Raw genomic sequence first — 24570 nt, forward strand, 5'->3', positions numbered from 1 at the left:
GGAATGGTAAGGGTTTAGATTACTATCTGGGCCCAAATCTTTTAATTCCTGAATCTGATTATCTTTGTGATGTGGAACAATCACAGATTTTCTAGATTTTAGGTGTAACCAGAAAGCCATGAGGACTGCCAAGAGTTTTCATGCTGGGGCTAGGGATGGATCTCCCTCTAAGCAGCTCTACAGGGACAATAGGAGGGAAATACAAGGCTGCTTTTGTGGCTTATTTCCATGAGTCTTGCTGGTTTGTTACATTGTTTATACTGGCAGAGGCAGAGTTTCTGTTAGCTGTTTGAAGGGTGAAAATTCACCTCCCTGCCCCCTCGGTGCCTCTGATGGTTAATTCCATGTGTCAACTTGGCTAGGCCCACAGGTATTTGGTCAAACACCAGTCTCGATGTTGCTGTGAAGGCAATTTTAGATAAAATTAACATTTAAATCAGTACACTTTCAGTAAAGCAGATTACTCTCCATAGTGTGGGTAGACCTCATGCCATCAGTTAAAAGCCTTAAGAGAAGATAGATCAAGGTCTCATGAGGAAGAGGGCACTCTGCCTCCAGACTGCCTTCAGACTCAAGCTGCAGTATCAATTCTTCCCTGGGTCTCAGGCTTGCCCTGCAGATTTTGCACTTGCCAACCTCCACAATTGCATGAGCCAATTCCTTTAATTAAACTCTCTCTCTCTTTCTCTCTCCCCCTACCCGTAATATATGGAGAGACATAGATAGATAGATAGATAGATAGATAGATAGATAGATAGATAGATAGATAGATAGATTATATAAAGATAGATATATGTATGTTTTATAATTGACAGTGGTGAACATATATATAGTGGGAACATTAAGAAAAAGTCTGACATAATAAAAACCACAACACAGGACTCTGTGTCAGGAAAACCCATATCTCTCTTGGCGTGTACTCTCGTTCAATAAACTCTCCGCTCTCTTAGCTAAATTGTCTCTTGGCCAAATTCTTTCTCTCAAAAATGACAGAAACAGAGGACTCCCACATTTCCAGGTAACAACCTCACAATGTTTAGGGTGAAAAGTAGGTACCAAAAAACCATTCTTATTTTTCCTACACCCATCATTGTTGTTTCGTGTCTCTCCATGTTACCACAGTTAAACCCACTGTGCCTGTGGACTCTTGGATTATCCTGTGACGTTAGCCAAGGCAACTTCTTGTCTTTATGCCATGTGACAGATGGGCCTGGTAGACAATCACTGGGACAACCACATGCAACAAGACAGCCATTCAGTGCAGCAAGGAAGTTGCATGCTATTATAAGTAGATATTCTTCAGTCTTACACTTTGCTGAGATTGTTGTTTGTTTGCAATTTTATAATATCTATATTGAAGATTAAAGTAAGCCATATTCTTCAATGCCCCAAGGAGAAGGGAAAAGATTTTATTAGCTGCCAGCACTGTCTATCCTAAAAGAATGTTGCCTATCACCTAGGAGGGAAGCAATGGCTGACCTCCAGCCACCTCTTCTAAGATGGGGCTAGGGAAGTTAGAAGTGCTCTACTAAGACTTCTGAGGAAGTTCCAGGAGAAAATATTCACCAAGAAGGCACTGAGAAGGCAGTAAATGCTTTATTGACACTTTTTATCTGATTATTGCTCCATGTTATCCTGAGTATAAAAGGAGGCTTCCTTTAAAACAAAAATCTTCTGATTGACTTATGCCTTTTTCTGTTTTGAATCTTTACTTGCTGAAGATGAAGGTGGGTAGGGAAAGGAGGGAGAGAAGGAGGAGCAGAAGGATGAGGAGGATTGGAGAGAAGAGGAGGAGGAGGAAGAAGAAGAGAAAGAAGAAGAGGAAGAGGAGGAGGAAGAAGAAGAAGAAGAAGAAGAAGAAGAAGAAGAAGAAGAAGAAGAAGAAGAAGAAGAAGAAGAAGAAGAAGAAGAAGAAGAAGAAGAAGAGGAGGAGGAGGAGGAGGAGGAGGAGGAGGAGGAGGAGGAGGAGGAGGAGGAGGAGGAGGAGGAGAAGAAAAAGAAGAAGAGGAAGAGGAGGAGGAGGGAGGAGCAGGAGGAGAAGGAGGGAGAAGAAGGAGAAGAGGGGGAAGAGGGGGAAGAGGGGGAAAAAGGGAAAGAAGGGGAAGAGGACGAGGAGGAGGAGAAGGAAGAAGGAAGAGGAGGAGAAGGAGGAGGAGAAAATCTATTGTTTAATTCAGTAGTATAATTCAATTAAATTCAATTCAAGCAATTGGCCAAAAATTCCACTGAAATATTGACTGAATTAGACTTCTCCACGTTCAAAGTATCCTTTTGTAAGCCATTTGATTGCTGCCATATGTTACAAGTCTTCACAGAGCTTTAAGGTATTCCATGCATTTATTATTCTCAACACAGAATTCTGAACTAAAACTCACCACATTTTATTTACATATGTAAGGAAAATATTTAAAATCCAAGCAAAGTTGAAGCCCTTCAGCTGGTTTTCTTTAAGCAGAGATGTCACGTCACTTATTCAAGATCTCACAAATATATACAAGTCAAGAAAATCTAACCACTTAAAATTTTACTTATTGACTTGATCATGTCACTGGACAGCAATCAAACGAGACACCACAGATAAGAAAGCCAGAAAGCTTTCTGCATAAATCCACCTTATTCTATGATTAACAAAGCCTTAGCTTCACAACTCATGAAATTGTTGGAAGAGATCCTACACCTGTTTTGCAGATGAGCAAACTGAGGCACAGAGGTGTGTGAGGTGTGAGCTTTTTGGCCATGGGAAAGTCACAGGATTGTCTCTGCATCTCATCTGCAACTCTGACACTTGCTCACCCCCATCTGATTAGGGAGAGGCAAGCTTGCCACAGAATAGAATTACATTGGTATGAGTGTGCCTTATAAAGAACAAGAAGGGGTGGTTCGCCTTGAACTGAGCTCGCATGGGTAGGCTTTTCACAGCGATGCTGTCCCCAGTGGCGGCTGCTGCCTCCGTGCCCTCTTCGCTGACATCCAGGTATGACTTGTGGATGGCTTTTGATAAATATAGACCCTTGGTTGGTGACATTCCAGAAAGATCAGCTTTGACCTGGTTGAAGAGATCTGTCACCCCTAGAGATTTTAACAGGGAATTTAGCTCATACTTAATTTCAAGTTTGAATCGGGGAAGATGTACTTCAACTTCTCTTTCCATCATGTTAGAAGAGCTGGTCCACTCATGAAACGTCCTCGAATTCAGCTGCTTTTCTATCTAAGAGACAAAACACAGACAAGCCCACATGAGTCAAACACATGACCTCTACATTAAATGTCATATGGTTTTTGTAATTCTCAGTGTGAGTGTTTCAACTTCATCACTTTTTCTACCTTTAATACAGTCTACTTACCTGGGAACAAAATCATACCATTAGCCACATTTTCCCTTTTCTGTCATCTGTTTCTCCTCTAAATTTCATAATTAAGCTTCTCAAGTAGGTATCCTACAGTCTTTTCCCTCAATTCCCTCAGCACACATGCTTCACTGCACTTCTCCCACTATCGCCTGTGAAGTTGTCATGGTCCTGTTTCGTGGAAGGACTCAACCATTTCTTCTTGGTTCTCATATCTGAAACATTCCACGACACCCTCCTTTATGAGCGTGATTCTCGTTTGGCATCCCTGATGCCAGGATCCCGTGAATTCTGATAGCTTTCATCCTTCTCATGCCCTTCTCTGTCACTGTCTCTGGTAGCTGCTCCTGAGGCTGAACTCTGGGCCACCTGTGCCTCTGCCCAGCATGTCAGCTCCCACATCAATGCTCAGGTTTCCCAAAGCAGCCTCAGCACTCTGACTTCTCATTTTTCTCCATCCAGTTTCATCATTTGTTTGTAAATCTTTCAAACGCCCCCCTCAGGCACTGAACTCTCCAGCCAGCCGTGTCCACAGCTCCCAGCTCCAAACCACCATGCTGTGTCACATCCCATCTTTTTAATCTAAGAATTTAAAACAGTTTTGACAACCTCTGCCTACCATGACAATATATAATCCACCATAAAATAAATGTGGTTTTTCTTCCAAAGTGTCTTTTCCTTTTGTCCTTTTCTGCCCACATCCAAGAGACCATGACTTCATGCCACAGCTCACGCTGCCCTTCTTCTAAGGCATTTGCACTGCTCTTTGCTCTGCTCAGTTTAGCAGGGCCCCTGTGATTCTCCTGTTCATCCAGCAAGGCTCGGACTAAAAGTGCTCTGCTAGGAAATCCCTTCTGACCCCTTCATTCTAATCCCAAAGTCTACTTCCAGAAAACTTTCTGCAGAGTCTAAACTGCTCCCAAACTGCTTTATGCCTCCAACTGTCTTTCACTCCAGTCAACCACAGGCCCTCAGGGACCTGATTCCCTCTGACTTGGCCACAACCATAAGCATACCTGTTCTCATGGCCACAGTGCACTTCTGTTACTACAGCTCCCTCTCAATTGGCACCCGTCTCACTTCTGAATCCAAATGCGTACATCCTGACCCTGCTCTTTCCGGAAGCCTTCCCTACCACCCGACACACATGCACACCTTGCTCATCTGTGCCACAGTGTTTTCGTCTCAAGCCAGCACTCCCTGGCTTACAAGCCCCTAACTGTTGGGCCATATCATCCATATGTGTGTCAGCTTTGCAGGCTCCCAGAAGTTCAGCTGTCAGAAGCACAGCCTGCTCTGTCCTGGGCAGCTTCGGCTGCAGCTGGGGAAAGGGGGATGGATCCAAACTCCTTTCACTGCCATGACCACTTCTTAACGGGTGTGGTGCACATTTCTCCACAAAACTGAGATGTTAATAATGGCTAGCCCACGAAAGTACATTACAATTGGCTCAGAAATACTGCCCCTGACGGTAAACTGGCTGAATCGGATTTCTGCACACTAGGAGCCCAAATAGCATTATAACTTCATTACTGTAGAAAGATGTCCCCCAATCATCAACCAACCAGTACTTGTGTGTATTTGTACAAAACATCACTTCTGCCTCCATGTGCCTTTCTCATGTAAGAATAGCTTGTTCTCCATAAACACATTGTCCTGAAAGGCAGAGGCCACGTGTCTCCCTGCTACTTTCGCAGCCCCTGGGGCAATCCTACTGAGGCTTAGATTGTGAATCAATGACTACACTAATGTCATGAGATACACTGTGTGTGTGTGTGTGTGTGTGTGTGAACATGCACACATGCTTTAACTTCTTTCTAGCATTCTTATAATTTTACCTGTTTCAAATTAGCTGTGCCTACTGGAAGCAGAATAATCATGCTTAATTTGTTAACGTAGGGCAGCTCAAGAACTTGCATCTGCGGCTCCTTTAGGAAGGCCAGTTTAAATGTTCCAGTTTGATACATCATTTCCACAGTTACATTTTTACCCTGTGAAGAAGAAAAGGATTATAATTAGGTAGTATATATAGTTACATATGTGAGCACACATGTGTGTATACTGATTACTTTGCATAACATGAATATCTGCATGAACACTCTAAAGACATGGGTAAAATAGAAACTACAAAGTAGATTCCTTATTACTTCCCTTTGCAAAAATTATCCATTTTTTTAATTTAAAATAAGTCATGGTTAGAGACTGAATTATTCTAATAATATATATAGATAGCTTGGTCTACCAAAAGCAAAGTCAGGATTTCTAGCTAACATGACTTTAGTGGAAAAAAAAAAAAAGGATACATCATTAAATCATTTTCTTTTTAATCTTTCCTCAAGAAACTCTCTAGAAAAAAAAATAACACAGATAACTTTAGTGTGCTGCTGGAGAAAATAACCACAGTGTACATGGAAAGAATAAACCAATAGAACATTAAGAAAAGAATGGGTTTTCTTCTTTGCCAGAGAATCTTAGTATCCCAAGTCTCCAGTTGGGTGCTCTGTGATAAAAGTTATTGTCACTTAATAGAGGAAAAATTAAAATGTGTAGAAAATACAATAAAAGAACCAACAGAAACCTAGACCAATATTTTCACTAAATCACTAAATCTTTCTAAGTTGTCCTTAAATGATTACTGTATTCGCCAACATTTGTCATCAGTCTGAAAATAAAATACTTACCTCACTTAGCTGAAAAGGACTTTTAACTGTCTCTCTTTCTTGAAATTTATTTTGCCATTGTCCTTTGAAATATATGGCATTCACCAGGACCATTACAGATGAAGGGTCAATTGTGCCCTTTCCAAAGAGATTTGTGACTTTTCCTTGTGTAAAAAATAAGATAATCGTATTTGGATTTGAACTTCCTGATGATAGGGAGGTGAAGAGTCATGAGAAATTTACAGCCATTTCTTTTTTAAGACTAATTGTAAATTTGAGATACCAGAACTCATTTCATCTCCTGGCCACGGAGCCTTCTTTGTCAAATGAAGTTTATTTCAGGGAATATTTAATGCTTTGTTATTTAACCAGAAGACAGCATCCAGGAAGTTGCCAGTATATTCATGATGGATCAATTTGTCTTACGCCTCATTATATCAAGTGATTTCTTATATATTACTGCTTATTTAAATACTATGTAATAATTTCTTGTGGCTTACTTTTAATATTTACAAGACTTTATGCTTACCAGCACTTCATTACATGCAAATATGTTAAGTATTTTAAAATATTTATTCTTTCAATGCACTACAATTAGTGTATTACAAATATGTATACAAAAACACTTCAAGTAAACACATATCTGAAAATCAAGATTCATAAAATTATGCCAGGAATTGCTTGGTAAATAAAACTGATCAAAATTAAACATCCAGCCGTCTTGGTGCATTTTGGTATATTGCGATTTATAAAACCTTTTTGGAAGGTAATCTGTTATACAATATGAAACACAGGAATATCTGAACATCAGCTTTAAGCTTCATGAAGGTTTTAATTTTCATTGAACTTCTAGGCCTAACACAATCCTAGCATGTGATAGCAATACCTAACCTTAAGTGTACAATGTGTATTTTTGGTTGGAACAGTAAATAAAGACATAAACAAATGATGAAATAATATTAATATTCTACATGAATATATAACATGTGAATCCCAAATGCACACCCATGGCAGACAACACTAATCATCTTTTCATTCATGCCAAAAGAATTTAGGCATTTTTCTAGATTCTGGGCACTGTTCTAGACACTGTAGCACTAAACTCAGACTATAACACAAAACTAAACAGACAAAAATCTCTACTGTCACAGAGTTAGTGCCTACCGGCTCAATTGTGGGCTTTTTCAAGTAACCTAAGTTTAAGCCTCAGACTCTCAATACAGATTTTCCAAGCAGTGACTACCAGTGGATTAGAGTTAGCACAAGAGATGAGGCATATTTTTACACCACTGTGCTAGGTAAATTAACAGATATGAAAAAATATATACACCTTTCAAAGCATTTTCTGACTTAATACAAATAATAGAATAGATACATATGTTAATCTGGTCGCCTATTACTAAACTTGACATCTGTCAGTTCCTCAATCAAAAAGATACTATTGAGAGCTCATCACTGTTAAGTGATATAATGGGAGACAAATATATTAGAAAACATTTTCTTTATGCTAAAAGAAATCTAAAATAATATAAAGCTAAACTAGAATTATTAAGTGAATTCAGCAATGCTAATATACAAAAGTAAAGTATATACTTATACATCAACAACAAATAAACCAAAATAATAGATACCAGCTAAAATTCACCAAACACCTCAAATACCACCTAGAATCAGTTTATCAAAAAATGCACAAAACTTCAACATAGGAAAATACAAAATGTTACCAAAAGAAAAAACTAAAGAAGACCTATATAGAGGTAAATTTCGTGGTCATGGATTACAGTTTGAATAAAGATGTATTTTCTCTCCAAATCTATAGATTCTATGTAAATCCTATTAAAATTGCAACTGATACATTCTATGGAAGTTAACAAACTAATTTTAAAATGTATATGAAAATACGAAGGATCAAGATTTGGCAAGGCAACCCTAGAAGAGGATCAACATTGGAGGGATTATACTTCCAGCTTCCAAGACTTATTATAAAGCTACTATAATTGTGGCATCATCATGAGAATAAACAAATTGACGAATGAAAGAGAATGGAAAACCCAGGAGCAGATTCACACAGATATGGTCATCTAATTTATGATAAAATTTACATTGCAGTGTAATAATGAAAGGATTCTTTATTCAATAAATAATGCCATATAAATTAGACGTCCACGTGGAATGAAACTAATTTTAAAATGAATCCTGACTTTAATAAAACAATAAAACTTCTAGAAAATAACATAAGAAAATATTTTCATGAACTAGAAAATATTTTCACGATGATATTTCTTTAAAATCATCCAAAAAATGTGTGCGAAGACACTAACTATAAAGGAAAAGATCATAAATTTTATTCCTTTGAAATTAGAAACTTCCATTCATCTAAGACATCACTAAGAGATGGGAAAGATAAGATGCAAATTAGTAGAAGTTACTTGCAACATAGGTATCCAGTATGTGCAAAGAACTCCTAAAAATTTATCAGAAAAAAAGAAAAACAAACAAACCATTCTTACAAGTGGGCAAAAGATTTAAACAGAAACTTCACAAAGGAGGATATGCAGCATCTGAAAAATTGTTCAACCATGTAATTCATAAAGGAAATGCAAATTAAAATTAAAATAACTACAGTGGCTAAAGTTAACAAGCCTTACACTACCAAGTGTTGGCAAGGAGGAGGAACAATTGAAATTCTCATTTCTTGTTTGGGCAAATAAATTGACACAACCACTTAAGAAAGTTGCTTGGCATCTACTACAATTGAATGTATATATGCCTTATGACCAGCAATTCCATTCCAAGGTGTACACCCAATAAAAGTGCATACATATGTGTATCAGAGATATGTATCAAAAATATTCACAGCAGCACTATTGATAAGGGATCCAAACTAAAAATGTCCTAAGTATTTATTAACAGTAAAGTGGGTAAGTATATTTAGAATATTCTGAGAATGAAATACATACTAATAAAAATGAACAAACCATGCAACGTGTAACTATGTGGATGAATCTCACAAACATATATTGGCCTTAAAAAACCCACATAATTTATGATTCCAATTACATGAGATTTAAAAACAGGCAGAACTAATAAGTGGTAACAGAAGTCAGAGAAACCTTAACATTTGGGGAAAAAAAGGGCTTATTTCTAGAAGAGGATTTAAGGGGGCCCTTGCAGTGCCTCTTTCTGATAACTTATGCCTTATTTTGCTGACCTGAGTAGTGATTCATGAGTATATTCACTTTGTGATAATTTATCAAACAGCACACATACAATAATTTACTTTTCTATATGTATGTATATTTAAATCATAAAGTTTATTTTTAAAATCAAAATTTAAGGGATGTATTAACTAATTGTGATATGTCAATGTTATTTGGTTCCTCCTGATTCAAACAAGAAAAAAAAAAAAGCCAACAGGGGAAAAATGAAAACACACTGAATATTTAACATGAAATGATTATTTTTAATTTTTCAGATGCAATAATAGTGTAGTGGTTGTATTAAAATTGTCCATATTTTTTAGAAAAACAAAGTGAAATATGTGTAGGAAAATGATATAATATCTAGAATTTGCTGCAATATAATCTTAAAGAGGTGTTGGAGAAAGGGTGAGAGATTACATGAATAAGGCCAGCCATTAGTGAGAAATGTTGCAATTGAGTGATGGGTATATAGGGTTCACTATATATTCTCTCTACTTTTGTATATCCTTAAATTTTTCCTCAACCAAATGTTTCTAAATAAAAATGAATATATCCTTGGTACCAAATATTAAATGTGCCATTTAAGAAATATTTAGCAATATATATGAGTTTTTAATTGTGAAAAGTAAATTTAAATTTAATTAATTTTAATTGCAGAATGCACCATACATTTATGAAATAGAAATGGTGTTCATTCACAGAGTCACTTTGTATATATTTTAGAACAACTGATTGTAAAGGGTATTCCAAAATATGGCCCCATTCCTTTCTTGCTGATCTGCCTATGTCAGGTGCGGACTTCAGCCAGCTTCCTCGTTAGCAAGTGGACTCGGATTGCTTATCAATACAACACAGAATTTAGAGACACCTATTGACTTATCCTTACCATTAGTTTTGTTTTCAACCCAAGCATTAATTGTTTTCCTCGTTTCTTCTGTAGACTGTTCAAAATCCACAGTTTGTAACCTGGCTTGATACCATTTCTCAGAACAGCTTAAATATTGCTATAAAAGACATGATAATTGAACAACAATTCAAAAACAGTGTAAGGAAAACAAAAACTATAGCTTGATGTATTCTAAAATTCTAATGCAGAGAAAAAAGCAGTTCCTATAAACAAGTCTGAGAGGAAGCAGAATGCATATGTACTTATTTTTAATGAAATAAATAAATTTAACAAAATCGGAAACCCTTCCAAAAGAATGTTCAGAAATGTTTTGTTGTTACTTCTGTCACATGATTGGCTGTCTTAGTTTTAAAGTGTTCAAAGCAAAATGACAAATTGCAATACAATGAGCACCTTCTGACTCTATTACTACTCTTTCCTCTTCAAAGTAGACATGGAAGCTACTGCTCTCAGATTACAAACAGGAAAACTGAGAAGAGTGGTTAAGTGACTTGCTTTCCTGAGGTCTAACAGAAGGTTGTTCCCATGATATGTATCAATCTCCTCACAAGCTGCCATAAATATAATTAATAATAAAAACATTCTCTGATGTAAATAGTTGGCATTTCTGTCAAATTTATATAAAGTGTGAGCAAAAATATCTTAAGGAATTTATTATTTCGTTCACCTATAACATATTATCCAAGTGAAAGTGGTGTGCAGACTCAGTATAAAGAACTTACCCTTTCTTTTAACCAAAAATTCTTACTCCCAAGCCCCTCCTATGTAGTATTCTGGAGCAACTATTGATGACCACCCATGGCCCTAGATTTCTACAGAACTGGAGACTTTCTGTTGTCTTTCTGTCAAGACAACAGTGATATCTACATGGACCCAAATGAATTTACCATGATGCAATTCCTGAGACCTTAGGAGCATACCTCCACAGCCCAGTGGGACCTGATGCCCCAGCATGAACTGAATAGAATGATACAAGACTTTGAGATATGGAAGATGTGCCTAGCATAGAAGAAAAACAAATCTTAACTAATGTTATGGGAAGTCAGGGACCCCAAACGGAGGGACCTGCTGAAGCTGTGACAGAAGAACATAAATTGTGAAGATTTCATGGACATTTATTAGTTCCCCAAATTAATACTTCTCTAATATCTTATGCCTGTCTTTACTGCAATCTCTGAACATAAATTGTGAAGATTTCATGGACATTTATCACTTCCCTGATCAATAGTCTTGTGATTTCCTGTGCCTGTCTTTACTTTAATCTCTTAATCCCATCATCTTCGTGAGCTGAGGATGTATGTTGCCTCAGGACCCTGTGATGATTGATTTAACTGCACAAACTGTTCATAAAGCATGTGTGTTTAAATAATATGAAATCTGGGCACCTTGAAAAAAGAACAGGATAACAGCGATGTTCAGGGAAGAAAGGAGATAACCATTAGGTCTGGCTGCCTGAAAGCCGGGAGGAACAGGGCCATATTTCTCTTCTTTCAAAACCGAATAGGAGAAATATTGCTGAATTCTCTTTCTCGGCAAGGAACAGCCCTGAGAAAGAGAATGCATTCCTAGGGGGAGGTCTCTGAAATGGCCGCTCTGGGAATGTCTGTCTTATATGGTTGCAGATAAGGGATGAAATAAGCCCCAGTCCCTCATAGTGCTCCCAGGCCTGTCAGGATGAGGAAATTCCTGCCTAGTAAATTTTAGTCAGACTGGTCGTCTGCTCTCAAACTCTGTCTCCTGATAAGATGTTATCAATGGCAATGCATGCCTGAAACTTCATTAGCAATTTTAATTTCGCCCCGGTGCTCTGCCCTCATTTACCTTGTGATATTTTATTGCCTTGTGAAGCATGTGATCTCTGTGACCCACACCCTATTCGTACACTCCCTCCCCTTTGAAAATCACTAATAAAAAATTGCTGGTTTTGCAGCTTTGGGGGCATCACAGACCTGCCAACATGTGATGTCTCCTCCGGACACCCAGCTTTAAAATTTCTCTCTTTTGTCCTCTTTCCCTTTATTTATCAGACCGCCCAACACTTAGGGAAAACAGAAAAGAATCTATGTTGAATTATCAGGGGTGGGTTCCTCTGATAAACTATGAGCAAAATCTGGGCCTCAGAATGAATCTTGTCCTGAGCTGGATCCAACTGTGGTTGAAACAACCTTAAGTAACTCTCCATAGCCCAGGAGATGGATGTTTTTCCAGCCAGAATCCTGAAATAACAAGGTCCCTCTCATGACATAGTTCAAGACAATGTTCATGATGCTAATGAGGACCTTCTCACTTCAGGAACAGATGCCATAATGATCATCCCAAATCCACATTTATCTACTGTTATGTGTGGGTCACTGTTTTGAGAAGGCAAAGTCATGAGAGGGAGTATCCCAACTCGAAGGACCATGATTGTTAATCCCTGCCACTCTAGACACTCTCCATACATCATTCCCTATATGCTTCCAGGGCAGTAAAATAAAATACCCTCTAAATGTCTATAATACCTACCCCAAGTTGCAAATATTTTGACTATCAGAAGCTCATCACATCCAAGACATAACCTGATCTACCAGGCCAGGGAAGAACATTAGAAACTCATGGTTTCATCCAGCTTCACGCAGATGGCATTTAAATAACCCTAGTCAAACAAAAGCTTGCATTTCACCTCAATCATAGCAAGATCATGTAGCAATTAAAAACAGGAAGATGGATTTGGATAGGGGTCAAATCCAGGTTTTGCCATTCAAATATCTCTGTGACTCTTGTCAGCCTGACTTTTCAGAATCTGCTTCACAGTCTGCAGAATTAATGGACATTTTACACCCATATCTTAGCACAATGTGAGGATTATAGGAGATAATGCCTGTAATGAGCTAAGCAGAATGACTGGCACAGAGTAAATACTCAATAAAACTACATAGGGCCATGGTGTTGGGAAAGGGCATAAATAGTGTTAGAATATTGGAGCTACATAGAACTAAGCCTAATCCTCTCATTTTAAAGATAGAAGTGACTTGCCCAAAGTTATGTATTCTAAATGGAAGCAGAACTCCTGTCTCTTGGCTCACGGTCCAGTGTAATTTCAACTACTTCTTGATACTCCACTATTAAGAACCTCTGAAAATGATATGAAAAATTGGTTTTGTTTTTCTTCTGGTCCACAGGGATGATTCTTACCTACTTTGTTTTGTGCTTCATCCCTGACCTTGGTTCTTGGACAGCATTAGGGATCTTGAAGAAGCCATTTTTATGTAATATTTTATAACTTTACATGAGAGTTTCAATAAATCCATTTCACTGAAACTGTAAGTCAGCTCAAATTCAGCCTCTTAATGATAAACGTTCTCACTCTTCATCAATTTTGTGGTATGAAATTCAGAGGATGCCAAGAAAGTTGTTGATCATTCTTCCAAATGGACTTACCTGATGGAATGCCATTGTCTTTGTCCCGTAGAGCCTGTTGGCAATGCTGAGGGTATAGTTAGAGTCTGGCTGGTTGATTTGAGAGAATAAGACACCAAACTCGGAATGAATTCTTCCAGCTTGGCTGCACTGAAGCATTAGTAAACAAAGAATGGTGTATTAAATGGCTTGATTTTTGCCATTGGAGAATGATAACTGTCTAGACAGCAAGGTGTTTGCCTCTGAATAAAAGGGCTGTGAATACAAGGAAATTAGTTTAAAGCATTTTCTTCTTTGGATTTTCGCTAGCACATTAATTTCACCACTCTGTAACTTTAGTTGCAGTCTGTGTGCAGAATTGTAAGTTACTGCATAATACATGTGTACTTGTGGTCCTAACGATTTAATTCAAAGGCAGTTTTCATAAATAAACAGATCCTAGTGGGGTATTCAGGGCAATAATTCCAGTGTTATTGCTGCCCTTGTACTTACAGAATCGTTTCTCTTCTCTTTCACACTTTTTTCTACGTCTCCATTTTTCATGTGGTCATTTGATCAAATACCTCAGCCCTTCACTGAACTTAGTTTACACACTAATTTGCTTCTCAGTGGTAGCAATTCTGCTAAGCTGCAGCTTTGTTGCATTTGAAAGATGGCTAAGAATTTATGGACATTATAGGGAATATGCCTATATTCCCTAAAGCGTTCCCTAAAGCAAATGTTCATAAACTATGGACTTAGAACTTTTAATAGTCAGCTGGGTTCCGTGAAGTTGGTGTTCTGTGAGGCTATACGCATTTGTGTATTTTCTCAACCAATCACAATCAAACAGAACTATTTTCGTGTAGGAGTTCTATATAATTTTGATGTCAAAATGAATCCTTCTACTGGAAAAAACTAGAGACCATAGTCCCACAGCGTGTGGATTGAGAAGCATCAGGCCATGTTTTCCCAGCACATAATTATATGGCCAAGCATCAGGGTCCTTTCTCAGTCCCCACTCTAGACAGAAAAATCTAACACCACATAGACAAGACTGGCAGACTCAACGTAGGGCACCCTCCATAAAGGAACAAAAAAGCTTGAGTAAGGATGGCAATAAATCAGGTAATAAAATCTAAGAAACTTTACTATTGTTATTATCATTATCATTATTATACTAAACTCTACAGGCTGTAGTTATCATCAGGAAGGTTAAAGGGGGACACATAGCTGGTTCCCTCATGGACAAAAGAAGGAGTTCTTCTACTCAATGCTCAGACAATTATTTCATCCTCCTCTTAGGTTAAAGAGCATTTGACAACTCAGCAGTATTATCATACCTTAGGTGAGTCCTTGAACCCTGGTTTTAATGAGTCTACAGTATGATGAAAATGAAGCACCTAGAAAAGAAAAAAAAAGGATCCATTGGCATCAGAAGCAATGTACAGTCTATCAAGGTTGACAGTTGTAAGGATCTATTTTTCTATTTTAGATCAAGACCAATAGTGATAGCTAAATTTAATAATGTTGCTTTCCAAATCCTGAACTAAGTCTTTACATATCTTATTTAACCTTCCCAAAAACTGTATAAGTAGATACTATTACCCTCATTCTATGTTAGGGAAACTATAAGTTTAAGAGAGATCGAGCAGCTTGCGTCAGACCACTGTCAGGCTCCAGGGACTAATCTCTTATCCGCTAGACCCTTCTGTCCCTACTGCTCTTAGGCTGATAACTAAGACAGTACCCAGCACAAACAATAATAAGATTTGCAAGTGTCCTAAGAGTTGTTAAGTGATATTCTTCTAGACTTTCCACTGCAATAAAAATATATGTAATGGGAAAATCTCTAATGTTAGCCTATATAACCTGAAAAGTCACCTTTCCTTTCTGAGTCTCAGTTTTCAATCTGTAAAGTGTGGATAACAATTCCTAACTGTTATGAATTTGAAACATAATCATGAAAATTTTTTTAACTTGGTAATGTCTAAAATAGCATTACGTTTATTGTAAATTTAACCTTCTACAGGGCAATCATAGTAACTCTGTCACGTTTAAATCACTGAATGAAGAGACCCTAAAAGTAAACTGCAGAGATTTATTTGTGATACCACTGATAGTAAAAAAGAGACCACGTGTTGCTTGTATTACATTGCTTGCACTACAGCATACTCCATTAATCACACCATTATCAATTTTTAAGAAATATGATTTACTCAATGTGTTTTTTTTTCTTTCTCAAGATGGCAATTTTATTGGTATAAAGATAGAATTAATTTGGCTGACCCAGAGCGGGTGCATGAAAGACTTCTGGGCCCTGGGTAAATCTCTGTGGAATTCCATACCTTCTCCAGTTGCTCTGCACTCTCTCCCCTGGCACCAAGGAGGACCATGCTTAGAGCATAAAGCAGACTTAGCGGAGAAAAGAAGATGTTATCTCCTGTGTTGTTACTGTTCAGCTCTTTGAACACATCAAGGCAAAATTCAACATTAGCTGTGCTGAGGGAACCCATTTTTATGCCAATGACTGCCTGAGAACAGAAGGAAAAAAATTCTCAGAACATCACTTGAAGTTACAGATAGTATCTGGAGTTCAGTTATTGCATTTCATGAGTTTAAGTATCAGGGCACACTGCTTCATGAAAAATTACATACCTTTATCACAATTCTGAGAAATTCATAAATGCTAGAGAGGGGAATTCACATTAGTGTTACATTCCAATGAACAGAAGATTTACTATTCCTTCAGCCAATGGTTAAAATCTATCTTACTATCATTTGTGTACATTTTTAAATAATCTATAATTGTTCTGGAGCGAAAGATGAAAAGGAATTGGATCTTTGCATTTTGAATTTCCATACTTTAAGACATTCCTCACCCTGGAATTTGTGCAGTAAAAAATCTTGAGCTACACAAGATCAGCCAATCAAGATATTTTCCCACTAGACCACCCACTTTGGCAGTGTCACAGGAGGAGAACATCTCCATCTCAGTCGTTTTTGTACAAACAAGTTGACAGCACTTGCAGAATTTCCAGCTCGTTTTTATCTCCTCAGTGGGGCCTCATTCCATGTATCCCTCCATGAATGTCAGACAATACTAACAAGTAGGTCCTGCCATAAGAAAGTGGTCAGAGCTCTCAGCCTGGAGGCCACAGTCGTCATGTTTACGAAAACAGAAATGGAAAAGGAAAATCCAAGAGAAGAAAAGATGATGCTGGAATATGTGTTATCTCAGGACAAGAATATGTCAGGAAAGAAGAGTTCATTCTATTCAGTTCCACAAACATTAATTGAGCATCGCTCACTGTAGAGGGCTATGGATATAAGAATGATCAAGAATAGTTTCTGCTCTCAGGGAGACTTCATTATTCAGGAGCTTCATTGCCATCAGACACTTCCTTCTTTTAACTTCGGAGTCATCATTCTCTCTTGGTCCACAGCCTGCCTCCTTGACTGCTCCTTCTCAGTCTCTTTTGCAGAATCGTTCTCAATTTTGAACCTCTAGACATCACAATAAAGCAGAATTCAGATCTTGAACCTCTTCTCTATGAACACTCATACTCCAGGTGATCTCATCCAACCTCATTCCTCCTAATATCTAATTAGGAGGAATGTCCTAATGTCACTAATATGCTATTAGCTCCTGTATTTATGCTTGCCTTGAATTCCAAACCCATATATCCAACTGCCTACTCAACAACCCCACTTGAATGTCTAATATATATCTCAAACTGAACATGTCCAAAAGCGAATCCTTGGTTTTCTAATTCCTCTCTCCAGCCTGCGTCCCTCACAGCCTTCTTTACCTCTGTAAATGACAATTCTATTCTTCCAGTTTCTCAAGCTAAAAACCTTGGGATCATCCTTAAGTACTTTCTCATTCTTATTCAATCAGTGAAAAAAATCCTGTTTTCCCCATCTTTGGAAATATTCCCCATCTGCACATTTCTCATGTTCCCCAGTTTTAACAGCATAAAGGTGCTCCTGAATTATTTAAATAATCTCCTATCTTCTTTCTACTCCAGTCTTTATCCTCCTCCATGATATCTTTGATAGACTAGTATTTTTTAAGTAACAGTTAGTTAGGTACTCCTCTGCTCAAAAACTCCACTGTCTTCCCTTTTACTCAGGGAGGAAGCCAAAGTCCTTACTGTGACCAACAAGGCCCTCTGTGATCTGGCCCTGGCCACCTGTCAGACCTCATCTCCTACCACTCTTCCACCAGCTCACTCCAATTTAGCTATGTCACCTCCTTGCATATCTTCAACATAACAAGCACATTCAACCTCAGGGCATTTGCACTTTCTATTCCTCTTCCATGATGTTCTTCCCGAAGATATTTGAATGGTTCCTTCCAGCAGTTTAATCATATCTGTTCAGACAGCATCTCGTTACTAAGGCTGTCCCTGACCATTCATTCTGTTTGAAATCTCAGCCCACATCCCACCATTCCATTACCGTAGCACATACCACCACCTGGCTTACTACAGATGTATTTATTATCTGATTCCCTTCCCTCTATAGTACATTAGAGCAAGGACTTCATTTTGGTTTTATGTTTTATTCCAGCATCCAGACAAGTCCTATCCATAGAATAGTGACCCAGTACATGTTTGCAGAAAGAAGAAATGAAGAAGAGAATATCAATCCAATAAGTACTATGTGATATGCTGGTATGCACATAATCAAGTAGAGAGGAGAGAGACAGAACCAAACTGAGAGTTATAGTTAGCCTTCCTGGAGGAGATAATATCCCTGCTGCTTCTAGAAGAATGAAATAAGCATCACCCATGTATATACATGTAAGAAGAGCACTCCTGTCAGAAGGAATAGCATAAGCAGAGACTCAAACACCTGAAAGATAAATTTTATATTATAAGTGCATGAAATAAGAGTCCAAAAGTGGTGGACAGTAGGGCCAAATATAGGCAGGACTATGGCTTTAGAAGCCTGGCATGCCCCTTGATGAGAAATCAGAGATCACACCCCACATAGCTCATGATGGAGTTGGTTCTTTATGTCACTTAGTCAGAAGTTCATATCATCTTTCTGATCATCAATTTATAAATCTCTCTCCTTCTCTTCTTCTCTCTCCCTGGACAGCATATTAAAAAAAAAAACAGGTTGGCTGCCCACCATTCAGCCCTTCCCTTTCACTCCCTTGTTTTGTGCTAAGAGAACTTCCTTTGATGCAGATTTCATGCAGCCATGTGCTTCAGAGGAGGCTTCACCCTTCCTCAGGCCCCAAGAGCAAGCCTGGATTAGTCTAAGCCACTTTAGGGAATTCTAGGTCCCAAGTTTCTAGTGTAGGAGTCAGAAGGTGCCATAATTTGTACAAGAAAGACAGGAGAGGTTGCTGGAGGGCTTCTGGAAAAGGCTTCCAATAAGAAGAGATCCGAAAGAGGAAACCATCCCTCTTCTTCCTCTCACAGTTGGGTTATCTGCATGTGTCTACTACTGCAGCTGCTATTTTGTGACCACAAGGAAGGTAGTTTAAGAGGATAAGCCAGGATTTCAGAGAGGAAGGATGGACAGAACTTGCATTCTCGATGACACACCATTGAGTGAATGGATTACCCAATCCTGGATCTGCCCTAGCTTGAGATTTCTCTTCATGTGAAACAATAATTTTTTCTTATTGTTTAAGCCATTTTAGTTGAGTCTTCTGTTACTTGCAGCTAAATGAATTCTAACTCACTTCAAGGGTTGTTCTATACACCCTAGTTCGCTAGGGCCAATTAGCCTACTTACTCCACATTCACCGTTGTGTAGCATAGTTACATTATTCCCTTGTTTAGTCCACCTGGGATACAGAAATATTTGGTTCTTTTACCTTCCATCTTCTAGACTACAGCTTTGCCCTCTTTTAGAATCCAAGTCTAAGCATATATGCTATAGGACACTATGACAAAGGCCAATACATTTCCCGGCCAATACGTATTTATCCCAGTTGCTAATGATACTACACCAAGCCTTGACCACACTTTTCTTTGCTCTTGACAGTTTTTTTAAAATATGACAGAAAGGTTTTACTAATATTATTTTGCTAAAATACAACTATGTACCTCTGGCAGAATGTTTTCCTTCAAGGTGATTTTAATACAGCTCTCTGGATTACATGTGGTCATGACAGTGTCTTTGACAGCCCTTCATTTAGTTACTTTAATAATGAAAGCACTTCCAATCGTGAAGTATATCCAAGTCAATTGCTCTTCACACTATGTTCTGCATTTTAGTGAACTAAGTAAGCTAGTGGAGTTGTATTCTGGAAAGTAATGTAAATGTATTTATCTTAAATTTGTATCATGTTGTTGTTATAAAATCGCCTATTCACATATCATAGCTATTGTAGCCCTGCAGTTACTAGAGCACCTAAGAAAAGAGTTTGGAATATGCTGATAGGCCACTTACTGTGTGGGAGACACTTTTATTAGGCTGTTTATTTGTTTGTTTCTTCTTTTATAACCACAAGTACACAAGGTTGAGGTCATCACATACTCTGGTTCTTGGCAAAAGCCATCACTGGATTACAAGGCCATTCTCTTCTTTACTTATGGCCTTTGACCCAGGTCATTTCCTTTCTTCTCCACCACCACAGACACCACTTATAATTTGTTTAAAGCATATTCTTTTATTTATATGTGTTTCTGTAAAACATTGATTTCCTCATCTTATGCATTTTTAAATTTTCATAAATGAAGTTATGTTAGATAATACTTAACATAAGTTTCGAGAGGCCGAGGCAGGTGGATCCCTTGAGCCCAGGAGTCTGAAGCCAGCCCGGGCAATGTGGCGAAAACTCCGTCTCTACAAAAAATTAAAAAAATAGCCAGTCACGGTGGCACATGCCTGCAGTCCCAGCTACTCAGGAGGCTAAGGTGGGAGGATTGCTTCAGCCCAGGAGGTCAAGGCTGCTATGAGCAGTGATTGCGCCACTGTACTCCAGCCTGGGAGACAGAGTAAGACCCTGTCTCAAACCAAAGCAAAGCAAAACAAAAAAATACAAGTTTTCACATACTTTTCACTTAGTACTATATTTTTAAGATTCATCCATGTTATTCTGGGAATATAGTCCGTACCTTCTGACTGCTCCATTCTTTTGCTTCCACCATATTCATTTGCCAACGACAGATACCCAAATGTTTTCCTTCTTCATGCCACCACTAACAGTGCCATGATGAACATCAGCACACCTACTCCCTCACACAGCTGTGTGAGAATTTCTTTGTAAAGGAAATGGCTAACTTACAGGGTTCATGTATGTGCCAGGTACTACATGTGTATTATTCAGAATCTTGAGTCTTTCAGGGTGAGTGATAATGTTCGCCTCACTTCATAGTTAGATCTTACAGCTCTTCAAGCATTGAGCTCATAGTACCAAGAAGGAATACTTCAGGTTCAGGTTTTACTCAAAAATCATTGGCAATACATAATTATAATGAATTCAAATGAACTTTGTATTAATTATAGTTTGAATTAGAATAATTCAAATTCTAATCAATAATATTAAAACTCTGTCTTGCCAATAGACATGCTAAATATCAAACGAACTTTGTTTATTGGCAAGACAGAGTTTTAACTATATTATTAATGTAGTGCCAAAGTGAATGGGCTTTCCTCATTCATTTTCCAAAATTCTACCTTTCTAGCTGTTTGCAGAGATCTTTCACAATGGAATTTCTATGTTAATCATCTATTTAACTGGTTTTATTGACAATTCCCTCTACATCTGGGTGATTGTCTTTGCACCTGCAGAGGTGTATATGGATGGATTGACGGATTTTGGTTCATTTAATATGTTGGTCTTCCTCACTACATTGAATATTCTTTAAGGGCAGAGAAAATTCATCTGTGAAATTGTCAGTGCCTTCCACATTCACCCAGGAATCAATGCTTGTTACGGAAACCAATATTCTGGATATTTTACAACTTCAAGTCTAATTAATGTTGCCTAGTCCGTTTCAGGGAAGCAGAACTCATGGAAGGCAGAAGTCCCAAGTCTCCCAGAATTTTATCAAAGATCTATATGGACCCCCAAAACAGCCCACTCACATGATAAGGGAAAATTGGCTGTGTCTTGGGAAGAAAAAAATCTTCTTCAAGCAAATGAGGTGTGCCATCTGGAAGTTGTTATGACAGAAATGAAGAAAAGAAGGGTATCTGTCACTATAGCCCTTCAAGGTTGAGAAGAGGGATTTCTAGAAGAGAACTCTATTTGGGATATGTGTGGAAGGGAATACATCTTATCTTATCTGAAGGGATACTAACACTAAAGGACCGCAACAGACAGAGGGTCTGGTTCTGTCCTCTTGGGGGAAATAATCTCCAAGGGTGGCTAAGGCACCAGCATCTTACAATCTGTACCATACCCTAGGTATGTTCTTCCCCTCTCGCAAGACTCTTCTCTCATGACCACTTATCTAGCACCTACCTCTCCTTCCCTAAATCAGAGCTATTCTTTTAGTCTCACTCTCCGCCCTACAACTTTGTGAATTTCACATATGCTCATTCCTAAAAATAGTAGAAATTTCAGAATGTTCACATAAACATAAACCATGATATTTTACCTGCATGTACAGAATACACATATTACTTAGGAGACTAATTTTAAAGCTATAAGAGGAAACTGAGAGGCAGGAAAAGAAAGAAATTGTCTCCAACACATAGTGATTAATAAGGCTAGCATAGTAAGTTAAGATCTTCTGGCCGGGCACGGTGGCTCACGCCTGTAATCCCAGCACTTTAGGAGGCCGAGGCGGGCGGATTAAGAGGTCAGGCAATCGAGACCATCCTGGCTAACACGGTGAAACCCTGTCTCTACTAAAAATACAAAAAAATTAGCCGGGCGTGGTGGCGGGCACCTGTAGTCCCAGCTACTCGGGAGGCTGAGGCAGGAGAATGGTGTGAACCCGGGAGGCAGAGCTTGCAGTGAGCTGAGATCACACCTCTGCACTCCAGCCTGGGGGACAGAGCAAGACTCCATTTCAAAAAAAAAAAAAAGATCTTGTAAGGAGCTAAGAAGTGTTTCAATACACAAAGGCCACAGCATGCATGACTAGCTTGTGTTTTGAATGAAGATTAGTAAGCAGAAAATATCAACAGAGTTCCATTCTACTACACAAAGATCTGAAATCAAGTCAGCCTACCTCAAGATTTTTAAATGCACACTATCAATGATATCAAAATATGCTAATGTATTTATCAAGGGATCAGCAAAAGTCATACTCAATTAAATAATAAGTTAGTTGCCCCTTCACTTGGTTCATTATGCAACCTGTCCAAATGCTGTGGTTTACTCTTATTTATTGTCCCCTTTGACAACAAGCACAGTTGAGATAATAAAGTACAGAAACATTTCTCTTACCTTTGTTACTTTCCAGTGGTGAAGTTCACAGTGTGGCAAGTTAGACTGGAGCTGCGTCCCTCAAAAGGAAATATAAAGCCTTCATATTTTGCCCCTCCCTTTTCATTTGTGTCCTTAGTGATTCAGCTCTTCACCTGCTGGTTGGAAAGTACAGCCCTGAAAAGGAAGTCCATCAAGAGCTTCTTTAAATCCCCAGAGCCCAGCATGGTGGCTCATTCCTGTAATCCCAGCACTTTGGAAGGCCGAGGTGGGAGGGTTTCTTGAGGCTAGGAGTTTGAGGCCAGCCTGGGCAACATAGTGAGACCCCGATCTCTATTTTTAAAATTAAAAAATAAAAATAAAATTTTTAATGAGATCCCCCAGAGACTCCCAAGATGGCCAGTGCTTTTTAGAGAAGCGCCCAGTTCTTTTTCTATTTATTTATTTATTTATTTAGTTAGTTAGTTATTTTGAGATGGAGTCTCACAGGCTGGAGTGCAGTGGCACCATCTCGGCTCACTGCAACCTCCACCTCCTGAGTAGCTGGGATTATAGGCGAGCACCACCACACCCAGAAATGTTTTATAGTGGAGACAGGGTTTCACCATGTTGGTCAGGCTGGTCTCGAACTCCTGCCCTCGTGATCTGCCTGCCTCAACCTCCTAAAGTGCTGGGATTACAGGCGTGAACCACCATGCCTGACCCTGCACCCAATTCTTAACCTCCTTCTGTTTTACTAAGGGAAAACATTGACAAGCCTGGCCTCTATTCAAGAAGAACAAGCTGTCTGTCAAAGAGATTGCCATCAATCCAACAAGTTGGCAGTGCCATATGCAAAATTCCAGGGATCTCCAGTGTCCGTGCACATGGTGCAAAGCTACTCAATAGGAAAGGTCCCAGCTGTGGCAGACGCTTCCTGGCCTGAGGAAGACTCATCCCAAGATCTTCCGGGCTCTCTTGCATGGAGCATATGTTTTTATGTGGAGCTTCAGCAATCTACTAGCAGGTAAATCCTGTCCCATAAAAAAACACAAGAGTTATTTTGTTAGTAATAACTCAAGCAAGAGTTATTCTGTGGTTTCAGTTTAGAAGCTTGGTGGGAGCAACAAGCCAGCCCTACCCAAAGTGAATGCAGAGGCCGAGTTATGATTCAGGAGTGGGGAAGAAAAATTACAGATTAGCGGTAGGAATGAGAGTTAGAGACAGATCATGTTTGGGGTGCGTAGTAGGCAGAATCAGTATTCTGAGAAAAGCCCAGCTTCCCAAAGACCAGTCTTGACCATGCAATCCACAGCCCAGCCTCCCCAGGTTGATACCCCTGCCAATCAATGATGACAGACTGCACCGCACTTATGATAGAAGAAATTCCTTTATGGCCAGTGATTTTCTCTTCATTTTCAGCGCAGAATATTTCTTCTCTTATTTCAGACTAAACCATTCTACAAGACAAGAGAACCAGAAAACATGGTTCTAAAATTATAGTCCTAATACCCATTTTGCCCACAAGGTTCTCATAAAAATAACTATACACAACCAGTCACACAGAACTAAAAGGGGATCCCAGCTCTGTCCAGTCTTCTTCTGCTCAGAGCACATGTTTTCTGACATGAATCAATTCCAGCTGGGGGCTTTCAGGGCTTAAAAACCTCGTATCTACCATTAGGGCTGATCTTCTAACTTTCAACTTTGTTTTCATCTCTCTTTAGATTCTGTAAAAAGGGAGTTG

At 38.7% G+C, this 24570-nt stretch overlaps 1 protein-coding gene across 1 annotated transcript; it reads right to left on the bottom strand.

The window, feature by feature from the left end:
• Positions 1–2318: 2318 nt before the first annotated feature.
• Positions 2319–22906, bottom strand: SERPINB11 (serpin family B member 11). The gene is made up of 8 exons (XM_050767333.1): positions 22866–22906; positions 15844–16029; positions 14839–14898; positions 13538–13666; positions 10097–10214; positions 6029–6171; positions 5186–5338; positions 2319–3208 (listed from the first exon to the last, which is right to left on the bottom strand). The coding sequence occupies exons 2-8, from the start codon at positions 16009–16011 to the stop codon at positions 2804–2806; spliced, it is 1176 nt and encodes a 391-aa protein (XP_050623290.1). The 5' UTR covers positions 16012–16029; positions 22866–22906; the 3' UTR covers positions 2319–2803.
• Between the last annotated feature and the right edge of the window lie 1664 nt (positions 22907–24570).

Source organism: Macaca thibetana, chromosome 18 (genome assembly GCF_024542745.1).
Source record: "Macaca thibetana thibetana isolate TM-01 chromosome 18, ASM2454274v1, whole genome shotgun sequence".
In the NCBI taxonomy this organism is placed as follows: Eukaryota; Metazoa; Chordata; class Mammalia; order Primates; family Cercopithecidae; genus Macaca; species Macaca thibetana.